The sequence below is a fragment of the Mytilus galloprovincialis genome, chromosome 4 (genome assembly GCF_965363235.1).
Source record: "Mytilus galloprovincialis chromosome 4, xbMytGall1.hap1.1, whole genome shotgun sequence".
Classification (NCBI taxonomy): domain Eukaryota; kingdom Metazoa; phylum Mollusca; class Bivalvia; order Mytilida; family Mytilidae; genus Mytilus; species Mytilus galloprovincialis.
Window position 1 is genome coordinate 54,064,247 of NC_134841.1, and position 19,094 is coordinate 54,083,340.

General features: G+C 31.2%; 1 protein-coding gene across 1 annotated transcript in view; it reads right to left on the reverse strand.

Annotated features, from left to right (window-relative positions):
- Window positions 1-17,204, reverse strand: part of LOC143072442 (uncharacterized) — a 44,473-nt gene extending 27,269 nt beyond the window's left edge. The window contains exons 1-4 of the mRNA XM_076247367.1: window positions 16,520-17,204; window positions 2,970-3,116; window positions 2,057-2,148; window positions 622-726 (exon numbers count right to left, since the gene is read on the reverse strand). Coding sequence (XP_076103482.1) covers window positions 622-726; window positions 2,057-2,148; window positions 2,970-3,000 — 228 coding nt within the window. The 5' untranslated portion in view covers window positions 3,001-3,116; window positions 16,520-17,204. The remainder of the gene's footprint in view (window positions 1-621; window positions 727-2,056; window positions 2,149-2,969; window positions 3,117-16,519) is intronic.
- Window positions 17,205-19,094: the final 1,890 nt, after the last annotated feature.

The window sequence follows — 19,094 nt, forward strand, 5'->3', positions numbered from 1 at the left end:
ATGTTAAGTAATATCATCAAATACAACTTACATTTCAATATAATGAATGAACATGAATGAGGCCACTTTCATTAAAGACAGAAACTGTGTAAAAGATTTCAGTAATTTAGCATAACTTTATGATGATAGTACCCAATATATGTGCATTGTATTGTCAAAAACAGCCCATATTTATGTAGCATAAGCATTCTACTTTCCAGTAAATAGCTTAAGATTACATTTTCACAATTTTGTAAAACTGCTATATTTTTTGGCCAAAAAGGGGTCTTACGGAACCTACTCCTTTATTTTAAAAATCAAACTACCTATATTCCAATTGGATGTGTCTTTGTTGGTTATGAACATAGAGAACAAGTTTTATCAAATTTTGTGGTAAGAGAACGGAAATGGCAAAAGGTAGACAAGATAAAAAACCATAAAAAATTTAGCCATGTTGATAACAGTACTGTAGTTGAAGAGTTGCCACCGTCAATTTTGATTTGACAGTCGCAAATCTCCGTTTTACTGTCTCCGCTACGCGTCGCCAGTAAAACTGCATTTGCGACCGTCAAATCTACAATTGACGGTGGCAACTCTTCAACTACAGTACTGTTATTCCTTAAATAGGTATTTAAACCATACCTGGTAAGTTTTGATAATTTCCTGACAATTCCTCCTGATTTGTTCTGTTTCTTCCTTCGCTTCTTTCAATCGCAGAATTATTTTCTCTAAATTTGCTTTTGTTTCCTTAAAAAAAAATCAAATATCAATAACATTTGTTCATTTCACTAACATATATATTTCAATAGGTAATGAATGGGTTATAATATCTATTGTGCAAATATTAACATTTGAGGAGAGACCCACTTATGTGTATTATCTTTAAAATATATTGATTAGCCATATTTCCTTCACTCTTTCATGTCATTCTAAAATGAAAATAAACAAAGTTATCTACCTTGAATTGAATTTTTTTTTAACCTCTTTGTTTATACTGATGAACTTCATTGTTTGTCTTATTTTCTTTTTTTTTTTATTAAAATTGAATTTTGATGCTAGTTTTATACTATCCACAACATCAATAGAATTGTGAAATATTATCACTGGAGAAAAAGAATTATATTAACTCTTTAGAAAATTGCTTTAATTCCAAATTACCATTGAACCACTGAAAAGTAGGGTAACTCGATCCACACATATGTTTTTATTTGGCTTTATCTGCTTTTTGCACGCTGATGTCATAGAGCAATTATTTAAAAAAGAAAAAGAAAATAGACATAAACAATGCAGTTCATCTGTATAAGCAAAGAGGTTAAAAAAATTCAATTCAAGGTAGATAACTTTGTTTATTTTCATTTTAAAAGACACACGAAAGAGTGTAGGAAATACGTTTTTATTGGCGTAGGAAGCCATATTGCCCAAAGAAAACCAGTGACCTTCCATTGAAATGGAGTGCACTTGTAATCACTGGGTTCGAAATAACAAGCTCAGTGTTGACTGGCTAGTGATTACAGTAATAACTACTTAGACTAACTCAGCCACCTAGGCGCATGTAGGATTTCTTAAAGAATCATAAAGCTGTAAGGAAAATATAAATATCATTGCAACATTTTCAAATCGAAATTTAATTCATCTTTCAAACTTCTTTTTTTTTTTTTGTCCTTAGCTTACTTAGTGTGTGATTCCATTGTTGAAGGCTGCAGTCACCTATGGACCTTGTTCTGAATATATTTTAGTGTTCTGCGTTGACGGGATTAGTGTCTCATGAATTATAACATTATTGCATGTTTCTTTATCTATAAAAATTCTTACAGAGTGTTGTTCTACTTTTGGGACAAATTATATCAAAATTATAGAAAACTTTATCGGCTCTAACTCACAATACGGACACATGTACACTAGGGAACATAATTGTGGACAACAAAAATTCAAGGGAGAATAACTGTGTACTCAGCCCAGAGTGCAAACCTTAAGTCCACTTCGCCTTCAACAGTAGGGGACTAATAAATTGTTTGCAAACTAGAGAATCCTTGTACTTTGGCCATTAAAGTTAGGACAGTTAAGGTTTTCATTTTACCTGTGTGCTACAGCTTGCAGCATCTTCTTCCTGATATTCATCATTTTTGTTCTGTTGGAAATCACAGGATATATTGTCTGGGCCAATGCTCTCTATATCAAAATAGAAGAAATAGATTGTATACATCAAATGAACTTAGGGCAATATTATATATATATGAATTTACAATATTTCACATACATGTAACATTGACCTCATGTGGCTTATTTTGTAATTTACACAAAGCTTATTTATAGCTAAAACAAATATAAAGGGATGTAAAAATTGGTCAAATACTTGAAATTGGTTAACAGATATATCTTTTGCAAAATCCTGTTTATATTTTCATTGTAGGAAATCAGAAAATATTACTTTCCTAATTATGCTAATGTGTGTTACAATTTTTTTTTCAATATTTTAAATCTTGCTATTTTTTCTGGAGTTCAGAAGAAAAATGAAGAAGCTAAGTATTGGAGGCTTTTTTTAAATAGCTTTAAAGGAAGGATCATCTTCATCAAAATCTTACATACGTGATGATGCATATTATTGGCAGTTAAGTGTATTTGCATGATAGTCATTTACGAACCAATATTTTGTTGCAATGTTAGAAAAATATGCAATTTTGATGTCTGACAGTACATTTATAACTGCTCCATTCTACTGTTTTACTTGGAGAAAAAAAAGTTGTTTTGATACTTTTTTTTTTATAAATCAATAGCATCTTATAATTACAGTTTCTAGGAAATGCCTACTTTGTAATACTAGTTTTAAAACACAATTTGTACTGACTTTCCCAAAAGTAAATTTTTACATAATGTACATGTACAATGTATATACATTTGTGTATATCATATATATTTTCACCCTCAAAAACATCTCACAGTAATATTTCAATCATATCTGTTATTGTGGTTATTGTAAATAGAATTCCTACCTCCTCTGAGACAGTAGTAATGGTAGTACATGTATCTTCAGAATTTGTATTTACAGGTGCATATAGGCTTTCTGTAGGATTATCTTTGTCCATAATGGCATGTACATTTTGTACCATGTCATCCATCTCTACATTTTCGATAGACTCCTGAGATGACAAACAAAAAATACAATTTCATCATCAGATTATAGACATTTTTAATATAATGTATGTATATTAATTGGAGACAAGAACTATCTTTAAAAAAAGATATCCGACATATTCAAATTTGAGTATACATGTATGTTTAAAACTATCATTTCGATAACCTTCAGAAGCACAAAGATACCATTTAAATAACGTTTTCTCTGTTTGTGTTCAGTATTCTCGGTCCTCGTATCTTTCTGTTTACATTCACCAAAACCCCGCGAAAATCTCACATGCGTAGGTGCGTTCTAAAAGTCATGTACGTTCTTACAACAAATTTTACATTAAAAATTATATAATTGTCCCAAATAAACAGCTGTCACGGATGCAAAGAGCTATTGGAGAAACAATTATTTTAATAAAAATATAAATCTTTGTAAGATCTAGTTCAAATATTTATAGTTTTTCACTTGCTTTCCATCACGATATAATTAACGAGACGTTTTTTCAAACACAACCAAATCACCCACCATGACAGCATTTTGTCCAATCACAGAAAGGATTTTCGAGCATGCATATTCTGTTGCCATAGTTAAGCGTCCTTAAGTTCAAAGGGCACAAACCGAAACTATACCGACTACGTAGGAAAAAGAATGAGCTACATGTACTCAAGTATTGATACAATGGTCTTCCTCTAGATTATATAAATATAGGAATGACTGTAACCATACATTAATTCATCCTGCAACAAACCAACTATTGTACAAATTGCAGGTACACAAATACATGCATTGACAGGTATAATTAAAGCTCCACCTTTTTTGCAGGACTACTATTATGTGAAATTGATCTTGTACTGCGTGCATGCCCTCCTTTATCAAGGTTAATGTTGCAAAGGTTTTATTATGTCTATATATATATATATATAGTATATATGACTAGAATAACATGTACAGATAATAACACAATTGTAAAATAAAGTACAAAATTCCAACATTTCAGTTCTTATGATTTGAGTTTGCTTTTCAACTGACAATGCAACAAGAATGTGTCCCTGATACATGGATGCCCCATCGGCACTATCATTTTCTATGTTCAATGGACAGTGAAAATTGGGGAAAATCTCTAATTTGGCATTAAAATTAGAAAGATCATATCATAAGGAACATGTGTACTCCATCAAAAACTACCTTGACCAAAAACTTTAACCTGAAGCGGGACAGACGGAGGGACGAACAGACGAATGAACGTACAATGGACGGATGCACAGACCAGAAAACATAATGCTCATAAATGGGGCATACAAATCTTTCATGACGGTTGAAAATAAAATAACAAGAGTGCACACGCTGAAATGTCTCTCCTTCTTTACTAATCATTGATATTATGTTGATAGTCCTAAATATAAAGCTTAATTACAATTTAAACATAAACTTAACATTAACCCTTAATACTAAAAATTTACCACTGAACCATGAAAATGATGTCAAGGTGATATGAACCATGCTAGGCACACATGTACAGCTAACAATTCTTCCATACAACAAATATAGTTGACCTAATGGCTATTGCTTAAAGTTTAAAAAAAAACCGGACCAAAACACAAAAACTTGACACTGAGCAATGAACCATGAAAATGAGGTCAAAGTCAAATTCAATCTGAGCGACTGACATATAGTCATCAAATATTTCCATACACCAAATATAGTTGACTTATTGCATATATAGTAAGATAAAAAGACCAAAACTCAAAAACTTAACTTTGACCACTGAACCATGAAAATGAGGTCAAGGTCAGATGACACATACCAGCTAGACATGTACACCTTACAATAATTCCATATGTAACAAAGAGGCTGCTGGCTTCCTTGTTACGGGGTCATAATTTTATATGTAAAATCATTAGAAAAACGTTGAGGTCAGCTAGAGATGCTGAAGACTTGAACTTAGCTCTGGCACTGAACTAATACCAAACTCACATTAAGATTTTCTAATTTAATTCCAAACCAAAATCACATACAATGGTAAATGTCTATATAATATGACTCCTACTGTAATAATACAATTCTATTGATGTTACTATCCTACTCTGTTCTTACTTATTGAATTAACGACATATATACTATTTTATCATGACAAGTTTGAGTAAACGAATTCACTCTAATTAGTACAAATTCATAATTACAATTATGTCAACTAATAATACTGATGCTAATGAGAATGTTCAATTAATTACATAACACATAATTAACTCAACTTGAACTTGTCACGTGATGATTTCTCTAAATTTATGACACCACAAATAATAAGAACTAGTCCAAATCTATACAAAATGCTGAAGGTAAAAATTACTCAAAATGCCTCTATGACAGATTGGCTCCTCCCCGGATAAAACACGTCCTCGTGTTTTTCATTTTTAAAAAGTTAATGCCTATCAGAAAAATTCAATGTTGAAAGTCTGTTTTTTATGTCATCCCTAAATTCACCTAATGTTTGTTGTACTACATCTTTCATTTTGTCTTTGATATCTGCTAATGAATACACATTTTGATTGCTATGCATTGGTTGATGATGGTTCTGTTGATTGTTTCTATATCTCAGATTGCTTCCTCTGTTTGGTTGTGTTAGACCTACATGACCTACATTTGATCTCTGTTTTGCTGCACTTAATTCCTTTAAAAGTTTTCGATTTTCTTTCAGAACTTGATTGCGCTGGCCCTTAACAATTTCAAAGTCATAAGTTGTTGGATTCTTCTCTAATTTTTGTCTTAATTGTCTATTAATAGATTCACATATTTCAACTTGTTCCTGAAAAGTTTTTGTCACTTTTTTATATTGAAATGTTTCTTCTTCCTTACATATTAATTTTTCTTTCAGCTCTTTTATTTCTTTATCACTTTTTGTCTTTTCCTGGTTAAGTTTTCCTTTCATTTTCTGTAGCTCAGTTTTCAAGCATTGTGTTGTGTCTATAGAGTTGATGAAAGCTCCATTTCTTATACTTGAAAACGGCATTTCCTGTAATACTTTGCGTTTCTGTTTGAATTTGTCCATTCTTTCATGATCTCGTTCTTGTTTTCGATTTGATTTTCTCTTGTGATATGTTACTTGCTTTGAACCTGTTGGTCTGGCAGCTTGAAATTGGGTGAAACACATCCTTGCATAATGTCCCTTTCTGCCACATTGATAACACATCTTCTTAAAAGCATAACAAGTGCCTTGTCTATGATATAAACCACACTTTCCACATAGATGTCTTTGGCTGGTGTTAAAGTTCCAGTACTGCCACTGTGGTCGAAGATTGTAATCCATTCTGCTTGATGTATATATACTGGATAAGAAAACTCACTCTGAACTGGTATCTGGATCAGTATTGAACTTATAAGTCAATATGCCTCAGGGTCCTCCACCATATGTAACAAAGAGGCTGCTGGCTTCCTTGTTACGGGGTCATAATTTTATACGTAAAATCATTAGAAAAACGTTGAGGTCAGCTAGAGATGCTGAAGACTTGAACTTAGCTCTGGCACTGAACTAATACCAAACTCACATTAAGATTTTCTAATTTAATTCCAAACCAAAATCACATACAATGGTAAATGTCTATATAATATGACTCCTACTGTAATAATACAATTCTATTGATGTTACTATCCTACTCTGTTCTTACTTATTGAATTAACGACATATATACTATTTTATCATGACAAGTTTGAGTAAACGAATTCACTCTAATTAGTACAAATTCATAATTACAATTATGTCAACTAATAATACTGATGCTAATGAGAATGTTCAATTAATTACATAACACATAATTAACTCAACTTGAACTTGTCACGTGATGATTTCTCTAAATTTATGACACCACAAATAATAAGAACTAGTCCAAATCTATACAAAATGCTGAAGGTAAAAATTACTCAAAATGCCTCTATGACAGATTGGCTCCTCCCCGGATAAAACACGTCCTCGTGTTTTTCATTTTTAAAAAGTTAATGCCTATCAGAAAAATTCAATGTTGAAAGTCTGTTTTTTATGTCATCCCTAAATTCACCTAATGTTTGTTGTACTACATCTTTCATTTTGTCTTTGATATCTGCTAATGAATACACATTTTGATTGCTATGCATTGGTTGATGATGGTTCTGTTGATTGTTTCTATATCTCAGATTGCTTCCTCTGTTTGGTTGTGTTAGACCTACATGACCTACATTTGATCTCTGTTTTGCTGCACTTAATTCCTTTAAAAGTTTTCGATTTTCTTTCAGAACTTGATTGCGCTGGCCCTTAACAATTTCAAAGTCATAAGTTGTTGGATTCTTCTCTAATTTTTGTCTTAATTGTCTATTAATAGATTCACATATTTCAACTTGTTCCTGAAAAGTTTTTGTCACTTCTTTATATTGAAATGTTTCTTCTTCCTTACATATTAATTTTTCTTTCAGCTCTTTTATTTCTTTATCACTTTTTGTCTTTTCCTGGTTAAGTTTTCCTTTCATTTTCTGTAGCTCAGTTTTCAAGCATTGTGTTGTGTCTATAGAGTTGATGAAAGCTCAATTTCTTATACTTGAAAACGGCATTTCCTGTAATACTTTGCGTTTCTGTTTGAATTTGTCCATTCTTTCATGATCTCGTTCTTGTTTTCGATTTGATTTTCTCTTGTGATATGTTACTTGCTTTGAACCTGTTGGTCTGGCAGCTTGAAATTGGGTGAAACACATCCTTGCATAATGTCCCTTTCTGCCACATTGATAACACATCTTCTTAAAAGCATAACAAGTGCCTTGTCTATGATATAAACCACACTTTCCACATAGATGTCTTTGGCTGGTGTTAAAGTTCCAGTACTGCCACTGTGGTCGAAGATTGTAATCCATTCTGCTTGATGTATATATACTGGATAAGAAAACTCACTCTGAACTGGTATCTGGATCAGTATTGAACTTATAAGTCAATATGCCTCAGGGTCCTCCACCATATGTAACAAAGAGGCTGCTGGCTTCCTTGTTACGGGGTCATAATTTTATACGTAAAATCATTAGAAAAACGTTGAGGTCAGCTAGAGATGCTGAAGACTTGAACTTAGCTCTGGCACTGAACTAATACCAAACTCACATTAAGATTTTCTAATTTAATTCCAAACCAAAATCACATACAATGGTAAATGTCTATATAATATGACTCCTACTGTAATAATACAATTCTATTGATGTTACTATCCTACTCTGTTCTTACTTATTGAATTAACGACATATATACTATTTTATCATGACAAGTTTGAGTAAACGAATTCACTCTAATTAGTACAAATTCATAATTACAATTATGTCAACTAATAATACTGATGCTAATGAGAATGTTCAATTAATTACATAACACATAATTAACTCAACTTGAACTTGTCACGTGATGATTTCTCTAAATTTATGACACCACAAATAATAAGAACTAGTCCAAATCTATACAAAATGCTGAAGGTAAAAATTACTCAAAATGCCTCTATGACACATACACCAAATATACATATTTTTGTAGTACAAAATGTAATCTATTGCATACAGTATATGAAAAACAGACAAAAACACAAAAACTTAACTATAACCACTGAACCATGAAAATGAGGTCAAGGTCAGATGACACCTGCCAGTTGGACATGTACACCTTACAGTCCTTCCATACACTGATTACAGTAGACATATTGCTTACAAATGTATAGTACATGTACATGTACATGTATCTGAGATATGGACTTGACCACCAAAACTTAACCTTGTTCACTGATCCATGAAATGAGGTTGAGGTCAAGTGAAAAATGTATGATTAATATGAGGACATACCAAATATAGTATCCTGTTACTTACAATAAGAGAGTATTTCATATTACAAAAAATCTTAACTTTTTTCAAGTAGTCACTGAACCATGAAAATGAGGTCAAGGAAATTGGACATGTGACTGACAGAAACTTGGTAACATAAGGCATCTATATACAATTAAAGTATGAAGCATCCAGGTCTTCCACCTTCTAAAATATAAAGCTTTTAAGAAGTTACATGTAGCTAGCGCCGCCGCTGGAACACTATCCCTACATGTATGTCCAGCTTTCTGCAACAAAAGTTGCAGGCTTAACAAAAATGATAGTCACATATATTATACACTAGGACAAAACATGCTTATACATGTAAATAACAAAAAAAAAAGAAATGATTGTTTACAAAAGCTTACAAAACTGGTCTACATGTACATTGTATATGTACGTAAGCATAACTTGTTGCATTCCTTAATTCCAGTAAACTGAGATACATGCATGTTTCAAATAAGTAACACAAATGTCATGTACAATGTATGTTAACGTTGAGTTGATTTTTTTCTAAATCAAGAAGCAGGGTGTTCAGGCTTTTTTTGTACCAAATTCTGCTTGATTAAATTATCTCATAACCTTTTAGATCTTTCTTTCCTGAGCATTTTGAGCCTAAGTTTTTTTCTGTAGGACAACCCATCTCCGAAAAATTAATGTTTGAAGGTTTGAAGTTTTGACCATTTAATGGAATTCGGTTTGGTTGCATATGATATTTCTATTATTAATTATAATTATAATCAAGATAATTAAATGGCACCAAGATAATTAAGAAGGAAAATTCAATTTTCATGAATCTGAAACTTCTTCATTTTTTGTTTGATTTTCAAAATTTTTTTTGCTAGTTGTATGTTGAGAAGCAAAGTTTGAGAATGGGGCTTCAACCCAGATGTCAAAAGCATATTACCTTAAAGACACAGGTGCAAAATCAGGTGAAAATAAGGTGAAAATATCCAAATTAAATGAACAGAAAGCACAAATGTGGTCTTGTGGCATCATTTTAATAAACAACTAAGATGGTTTATGATCAATAACTAATTTTATTTTCTAAAACCAATAAAAGAAACATTAAAAGCAGGTATTTCATACACACACAGGTAAATTATTACAGGTAAGACAGGTGTTATTCATTAATAAACATTGAAGAATTAGTATATTACAAAGACAATCAATATTTTCTAGATATATTATATATTAGTTCAGAAAAGAAACATATATATTTGAATTATGTTAGATGAAAAACACATTTTCAGGTAAAAGGTTATTGCATACAGGTAAAAGGTAATTAATTAACAGGTAGATAAGTCATGTTAGTGAAAAGGGTTATAAAAGCTAAATTTAGTATAACAAAAAAACATTCATATTATACATCAATTCTAATCTGAGCTATAGTAACTAGGCCTTGTAGGTTTATTTACAGGTAAACAGGTAATTACAGGTAAACAGGTAAATTACAGGTAAATTGTACAGGTAACACATCAAATTTAGCAGACGTGTGCTTTTTTAAGAAGAAAAAATCTAAACCTAGAAAGCAAAGTGCACGAGTTAAATAAAACCGTCAATACCCAGATGTGTAAACTGATAGGTAATTGGCAGATACCAAATGGGGGGGGGGGGGGTCTGGAAGTTACCCCCCCTTTTTTTGTGAAAATTTACAAAAAAAATTTACAAAATTCAAATTGTCTAGATCTATCCTTTCTAGGATTGCAATTCTTCCTTCATTGTTTATCTAATATACAAACAAGTAAACAAATTATTTGAAGCAGCAACATAGCAATAAAACCATACAGAAGTCAATACATAGAAAGTGATATATGTATATTAGTTTTGTGTATTTTGATTAATTTCATTGACATGGACTGGAGAAAATAACATATATGTTACAGCTTATGCAAGTAAAAGCTACAAAAGAAAAACGAGGTCCTTGAAAATAATAATTTGTTCTTAATTTCACAGTCAGAAATGTGAAGCAAAAAGTCTCCAAGAGTCAGAAACAGACAGAGATCAAAATCAACTTTTAATGAGAAGGTCGCCTTTTTTTAAATCCATTAGGAGAGGAAAGAACCAAACATCATCTGGACAGTCGTCATATCGAATATTGTATTCAGTTTTGACTGTATCTGCTTTCAGCTTTTTTATGCTGATAACTTGGGCATCAAACCACTGTATAGTGTTATTTTCACTACATTTTTGTGAAATTTTTTTCCCAACCAGATCTTTTGGATTTTCTACATAATAAGGCAAAGACTCTTTTTGTTGTTTTATTTGTCTAGACAATCTTTCTCCTGATAATTTAGAGAACAAAATATTCTTTTTTGATTGCAGAGACTCTTGAATCTGATCTTCAGATTTATATGACATAGCACATTCACTAGAAACAGAATCTTGCTCATCATCATTTAAATCATTCAATTCTAAAATTTTTGTTAGGTTATCTTGTAATTCTTCATTTGAATATTTTTTCTTATTGTATGTTTCCTGAAAGAGCTCTTTTGAACCTTTTGAAAGTAAAACCACTTTGTGAAATTTTATTTGTACCAATAGTGCCTCTCTCAATTTTTTTGCTTCTAATTTATTTATTTTTTCTTCCATTTGAGATTTATCCCAGACACCACCAAATTTAGTAATTTCTCGACTAACAGACAACTTATTTGTCATTTTAGTTTGCTCTGATTTTTCTTGCTTTGCTTTTTTTTCTGCAAGTTTATTTGCAATTTGTGTTTCAACCTCTTTTTGTCTATTTTGAATAATTTCTATGTATTGAGGAGCAAGTTTCTGGGCACTTTCAAGAGCAGCATGCCTTTCACTAACAGGCAAATTACATAGCCATTTAGAGGGTTTGTTTCTTGTCCACATAAGCACAGTTTCTAGAGTGGAAGATTTGGCTGCAGGCTTGGCCTTCAATAAATTGTCAAGGATAGCCATATCCCGTTCACTGATGGCATTTGTTTTAGGGACATTTTTTGACATTTCTTTAATGTTTTTTGATGGTTCCCAATATGAACCCCCAGGTAACTGACTTGCTGCCTGCCTTTCTAATATGATTTGCAGCTGTGCACATAATAATTCAAGTGCAATTTGGGTAAAAGAGTCTAGCTGGGGGTCATTTGTTTCTTTAAAAAGTTCATTGTATAGGTCATCCTTGTCCAACAAGCTGACATCATACATTAATGCCCCAGAAAAAGGTTCAGAACCATCAGCTGCCCACTGACTCAGACAAAGTTTCATTTGCAGTAAATGATTATTAATATCTAAGATAGAGCCTTCTTGCTCTAATATCTTCCAAAAAGGAGCAGTTACCAATTTATCCAACATGCCCATAGCTCTAGCACCAGCAATAAAAACTTTGGCTTTTATATCAAAAAGGACAGACTTTAACAAACCATTTGGTTCAGGATAATCCTGTAGTAACTCTAAAATATCGTTTCTGTGAAAGTATACAGCAGCACAATCATGAAATGCAATATTTATTCTATGCCCATGAAATGTTACCAAATGGTTTTTAATGTCTCGCCCCTTAAGAAAAACTTCCCAGAATGCCCCTATTCCTGACTTGTCTGACCCTCTTTTTGTAAGTGCCTTTGCTGCTGTTCTAGCTAAGGCAGCAACCATTTGATTTTCTGGGGGGGGCTATGGTTTTTTTTGGAAAAAAAAGTTTGTTTCCAGTTTTTGGAGAAAAAAATAATTTGTTTTTGATTCTGAGAAAAAAAAATTGTTTGTTTCACCCTCAGCTGCCACTATATGTAATGCTAAAATTGAAAGAAAAAAATTGTTTTCGACTTATCCTGAAAAAAATAGATTGTTTTTCGCCGCAGGCGAAAAAAAAAGTTTGTACAGAAAAAAAAACCATAGCCCCCCCCCAGAAAATCAAATGGTTGCTGCCTAAGCGAAACGTACCACTTTCATCACTTTCAAATGAGTATGGGTTTCTGCTATCAGTGACAGAATCTTCAAATAATTTCAGCGCTTTATCAGCTGCTGTTCCAAAATTTGCCAGAAGATGCAACCTACATGCAAATCTTCCCATTTTTGTAATATCAGACTTTTCATTTTCAGATAAATTATCAAAATTATTAATTACCGTGGGTAAAAGATCTTTCCTAATTTTTTCTATATTTTCATTAAAAACATTATTAGTGGCACATTGGTCACTTAGGAAACATTTAATAGAGGTGATAAGCTTGGCCTTAACTTTAGTGCTATCTTCATCTGGGTTTGAGTAAGACCTAGCAAGGTCATCTATAATATTATTAAAACATTTTGTGTATGTAGCAGCATCACCACCGCCTACTTTACTTAAACCCAGTGATAGATTTGAGCCATCTTTTAGTGTGACCTGCATGCCTTCATAATGGTCATGGTATTTTGTTGTTGCATCTTGATGCAGAACATTACCGTTTGCCTCTGTAGGCTTGTAATTGGTAAGCATGGCTTCACAAGCCTGTTTACATGCTACAATTTTGGCTTCCACCATAAGTCTACTACTTATTAGGCTCTTGCTTGGTAGCCTTTCTGGTAATTTCCCTGTTAAATTTTTTAATACAGAGGTTATAACAATAGGAAGTTTATTTAAACTAACATTTCCCTCTGTTACTAGCTGCATACAGCATTCTCTAACCTCATTTGTATATTTACCATTTTCAAAAGTAGCAATTGTGTCACCCTCTAAAAATGCATTTACTTTCTCTAGACCCTTTATCTGCTCATTTAAATCTTTTTTCTCATACTCAAAATTTTCTATTTCAATGTCATGCTGTTCTTTGAGTATTTTTTTTTCATTAACAGTTTTCTCAAACTTTTTATTTAATAATGACACTCTTTTTTGTAAAGCAACTTTTTGTTTATTTAATTTTTGCTGCTGTTCTGAAAGTGTATGCTTTTCAGCTTCTTTTTCAAATAAATGTTCCCACAAATCATCTATTTCATTTTTGTATTTTTCTGAATCCTCTCTTAATACATCTTCATTCAAAATTATGCCTTCCTTCTCACCCAATTCTTCCCATAATTGTTCATTTTCATCTGTTTTTGATTTCAAATCTTGGGTCAATATTTTTATTTTTTCATTCTTTCTTTTCAACTTTTTATTTACATTTTTAATGCCATATGTCCCTAACTTAGACTTAGCTTCAGCAAGCTGTTGAATTTTAGTGTCTAGTTTTTCAGACTGAATTTTATATTTTTCCTCTAATTTGTTTAAAGTACTTTTCAATTTTTCATTGTTGTTATTGAATTGTACTGTTTCTGAATTACACTCAGATATAATTGTATTACAATTTATTACAAGAGACTCATAACTCTCTTTTAAAACATTGTAATCATCAATGACCTCATCTAAATCATCAGATTTGTTTTCTAGTTTCCTCTTTAAAACCCTATTTTCTATTACAACTTCTTTTGTTTTATCAACAATCTTTTTTGCCAAAGCTTGTCTATCATCACTGAAAGAACCAATAATTGCATCTTCCCTTCTTTCAGGAAATTTGAAAATACTACCTAAAAACCCTTCAACATCTTTATTCTTATTCTTTTTCATTTTCTTAATTTTATCTACACTATCCTTGATTTTCCTTCTTACACTGCTTTCATTATAGTTACAACTTTTATTACCAGTAAGAGCAAAAAGATGTGAAATACATTGATCTTCACTGTGACAAAATGACCTCAATTCACAAATAAAACCAATAGGAACTTCCTTTACAACATATTTGAACTTATTCAAAATTTCAATAGAAATACCAAGTTTTTCAGAAAAAGGTCCAAAATATTCAACACAAGACACTGTCTCTACTTGAGAAGAACTTGACACACTTTGATCCATCTTGAAACTGTAACTGTACTAAACTTGCTTGAATCCTATAATCCACAAAGACATGAAATAATAAGTACCAGAAGACTAACAATTACTGACAATAAGAAATAATTGTAGGCAAGATTATTTAATCAAGATTACATTTAGTCATTTTAGAACAAAAAAAGACATTCACTCTTTAGATCAGTCCACAACATCATTAAGTACAAGATTTATTTTCATAAAGAAGAGGTTGAATGCCTAATACAATACAAGAAATTGAAATTGTAATGGATTATATCATTTTTCATTTATTATCAAGCTGTAAAATATAATTTTGTCAGTAGATCTATTCAATCAGATACTCATTTGACCAGAACAATTATTATAGTACTATTACTAGTAGAATTCAATTACCCTAAAATAGCTCTATAATAAATATTCTTTGACTTCCATCCTTAGACTTGTTAATTAATTAATCTGCTATGACCTAGAGAGAGAGAAAAAAAAGAGATTAAAGAACATGATAACAACTTTCAAAAAGGTTGCAACAATATGTCAAGTCCCCATTTAAATCCAAGTTCCATACTGACCATAGATCCATTACTCTCCATTCTTTTATCAAGTTTTGGCAGCAAAATTCCAAAAATATAAAATTTCTTGACCCTGGCCTGGTCCATGATTTAATAATAAACCTCTGATTTCATTTTGAATGTCATTATATGATTATTTCAGAAATATTGATTCACAATGAAGTACTTCACAACAGAATGTGAATGATAGAATTGTCTAGGATAACTAGTAGTAGTATAACACAACAGAAATGACAATTTAAAAAAAGGGGGTGGTAAACCAATGTACTTTATTTCAGTGAAACAGTAATATAATACCAGTCAAAGTGCAAATAATAGAAGAAGTAACTTAATTCTTGATATTTAACTTCAATAATATCTCGTAACTTCCAACAAACAAGCAAATTAGTTCCCTAATAGTTTGTCGTCAATCATGACAGACAGAATTTTCATGTGAAAATGGCGTCCATAATTCTGGTGTCACCACCTCCCGGTAAATGTATTTTCCGCACGTATTTCTTGAGCAAATATACAAAACAATACTCGAATTATATTGTAAAAACATTCATCTTTTCAAATATGTATCCCCAAAATACTTTGGCACGCTCGTTTTGAGAGAAAAACAACGATTTTTGACAAATTACCTCCGTAGATTCCTTTAACGACACGCTAGAATGTTCGGGGTTTCACTATTATGAAGCAGAGATATTCTATTTTAAAAAGAATCAAACCGAGGGAACCAATCAGATAACAGTTCCAGCGGAGTTCCGTTTATAAATAGCTCGTGACGCGTGTATCCAGATAAAAATAGGTGCCAATCAATAATAATTTATCACGCACGGAAACATAATGGTGTCTATAACTTCATACACAGATAATCAGAGTTTTAATTGTCGGATTTAAATAAAGTTGGTATTATTGAAAAGCTCTTTAAAAATGCAATTTATTGATATATAAAACATTTGTCTTTATTCTTTATCCCCAGATAAAATAAAGAAAGTTCTACACACGTTAAGAATTTTTATCGTTTGTTGTAGTTTTCTCGATAGCCAGATCACGTGACTAAACATCCTACAAGAAGTGGGAGATACAAAGTTAAATAATCATGGCTTAAGTCAGGGTATTTGTAATTTACATGTAAAAAATGTTCAAGTTAAGTTTAAGAATTTAATGTTATCTTATATATACATGTACATGTTGTATATTTACCTTAACTTTGGGACCAGGGCCAGGGGACTGATTCCTCTGGGTGGGCTGGATTTCTTTCCTTTTGGTGTTAGAAGGGGTTAAACAGTCCCTGTTTCGCCTTACACTACGTACATATTCTAACTTGATGGTGAGATTCTTAAAGTTATTAGAAACTTTTTTTGAGAGTGTCAGTCAACTGTTTGCATTGTTTATGGCTGTTGTATATTGTTTTAAGAGATTTAAAACATGCATCACATACATAAGTGTCTTCATTTTCTTCAACATATAGGCTACTTTCTCAACAGATTTTCCTCCAACTGGAAGCAATTTGCAGTAGTTTCAATTAGATCAACATCACTATGTTTCATAAGTTGTTTACGCCTTCGTTCCGTTTTTAAATTGTTCACATCAAAAATTACAAAATAATGTTGACCAAGGATTTGTAAGACTATACAAATCCTTGTGTTGACAATGCAAACACGTGTTGTCAAATTCCATTGTTATTAGGTGTTTACTTTTAATCATGCTCCGCCTTCTTTTCCAAGTATTTGCGAACAGGTAAATAGGTAATATAACCTAAGGAGTTTACTAATCGTATCATCTGTTTATGCTCCGCCTTTTTCTCCCGCCAAATCTGTTATTGTAAACAATTGCCCATAATTCACCGCGTCAATCAATTTCCGCTTTGACGCGTTCTAACTGTGTATGCATCCTTCAGGCGTTAATCAGTTTTTTTAGCGCATTTGTTTCTAACCTAAACGATGTAAACGATTACGCGCGTAGTCGTTTAATCCATTTGTTTCTTACAGTTTTTGGTCAACGTTGACATCGTTCACATAAACGATGTACGCGCAAAATAGTCGCGTAGTCGTTGATCGTTTATCGTTGAGACGTGTAAACGATACATTTGTTTCTGCATCTGTCGTTTAAATAATTACGAGCACGTGTTGTTTTCATAAAGTCCTGGTTATTTATTTCCCGCACTTTTACCTGTTTGTTTACAGTGCGTGAGTGTAATCTATTTCTGTCTGACTACGCGGGGTCGATAAAGTTTATTAAACGATGTATTTGTTTCTAGCAGCTTAACGTTTACTAAACGATAGTCATCGATGACAAAATTTCGGGTTAGAAACAAATGCACTCTTAATGTAGCAATCGGAGATTAAACGGAGATCGGTGGAATGACATTAGTCGGTTGATAAGGAAGCTGGCTTGTCACATGTGTTTTGGATTTTTTGTCAGAATTTCGAATCCTCTGGTTTTATCTATTTGAATGCCGTGAAAAAAATTGCCCGGTTACCCCTATATTATCCTATATTTCTTTTTGTAAATCTTTTACATGTATAAGGTCTTAAAAAATAAAAAAAATATTTTTAAAGAGTTTTGAGAACTTCAACTTTCTGTTTTTGTCAATGATAAAGCTATGAAAAGTCAAGAGAGAATGTTTTCCCGCCAAAATTTCAATGGCTATTTATATCTCGAAAACAAGCAAGGTGACCTATATATTTTTTTTTAACTCTTTGGATTCCTTTATTAATCCCCTATCAATATAAACTAGTGTTTTGAAAAGTTTATTATTCTAAGACTGAGAAGCGAACTCTTTGGCAAGTCGTTTTACTATGATTTAACTTCAAGATATCTCATATAATATTCATATAAGATATCTTATATAATCCAGTTTTTATAAGATATCTTATCAACTTTAGAAGATATCTTATATACTTTATAAGATTTCTTATATACTTTATAAGATATCTTATAAACTTTATAAGATATCTTATAAACTTTAGAAGATATCTTATAAAGTATATAAGATATCTTATACAGAAAATTATATGAGATATATCTTATAAATTATGTAAGATATCTTATAAACTTTATAAAATATCTTATATACTTTATAAGATATCTTTTATAGTTTATAAGATATCTCATATAATTTATAAGATATCTCATATAATTTTCTTTACAAGATATCTGATATACTTTATAAGATATCTGATATACTTTATAAGATATCTGATATACTTTATAAGATATCTTATACACTTTATAAGATATCTTATATACTTTATAAGATATATTATATACTTCATAAGATATCTTATATACTTTATAAGATATCTTATATATTATTTGAGATATCTTATATGTTTTATAAGATATTTTATATAAACATTATTTATAAGATATCTCCTAAAGTTTATAAGATATCTCATATAATATATAATATATCTAATAATCCAGTTTTTATAAGATATCTTATAAACTCTAGAAAATATCTTATATACTTTATAAGATATCTTATAAACTTTAGAAGATATCTTATAATAAAAGTATATAAGATATCTTATAAAGAAAATTATAATATTTTTTATATAAGATATCTCATAAAGTATATATGATATCTTATAAAGTATATTAGATATCTTCTAAACTATTATCTCGAAAACAAGCACGGAGACCTATATATTTTTTTTTAGCTCTTTGGATTCCTTTATTAATCCCCTATCAATATAAACTAGTGTTTTGAAAAGTTTATTATTCTGAAACTGAGAAGAGAACTCCCTTAAGAAAACACATGATACGTTATTGT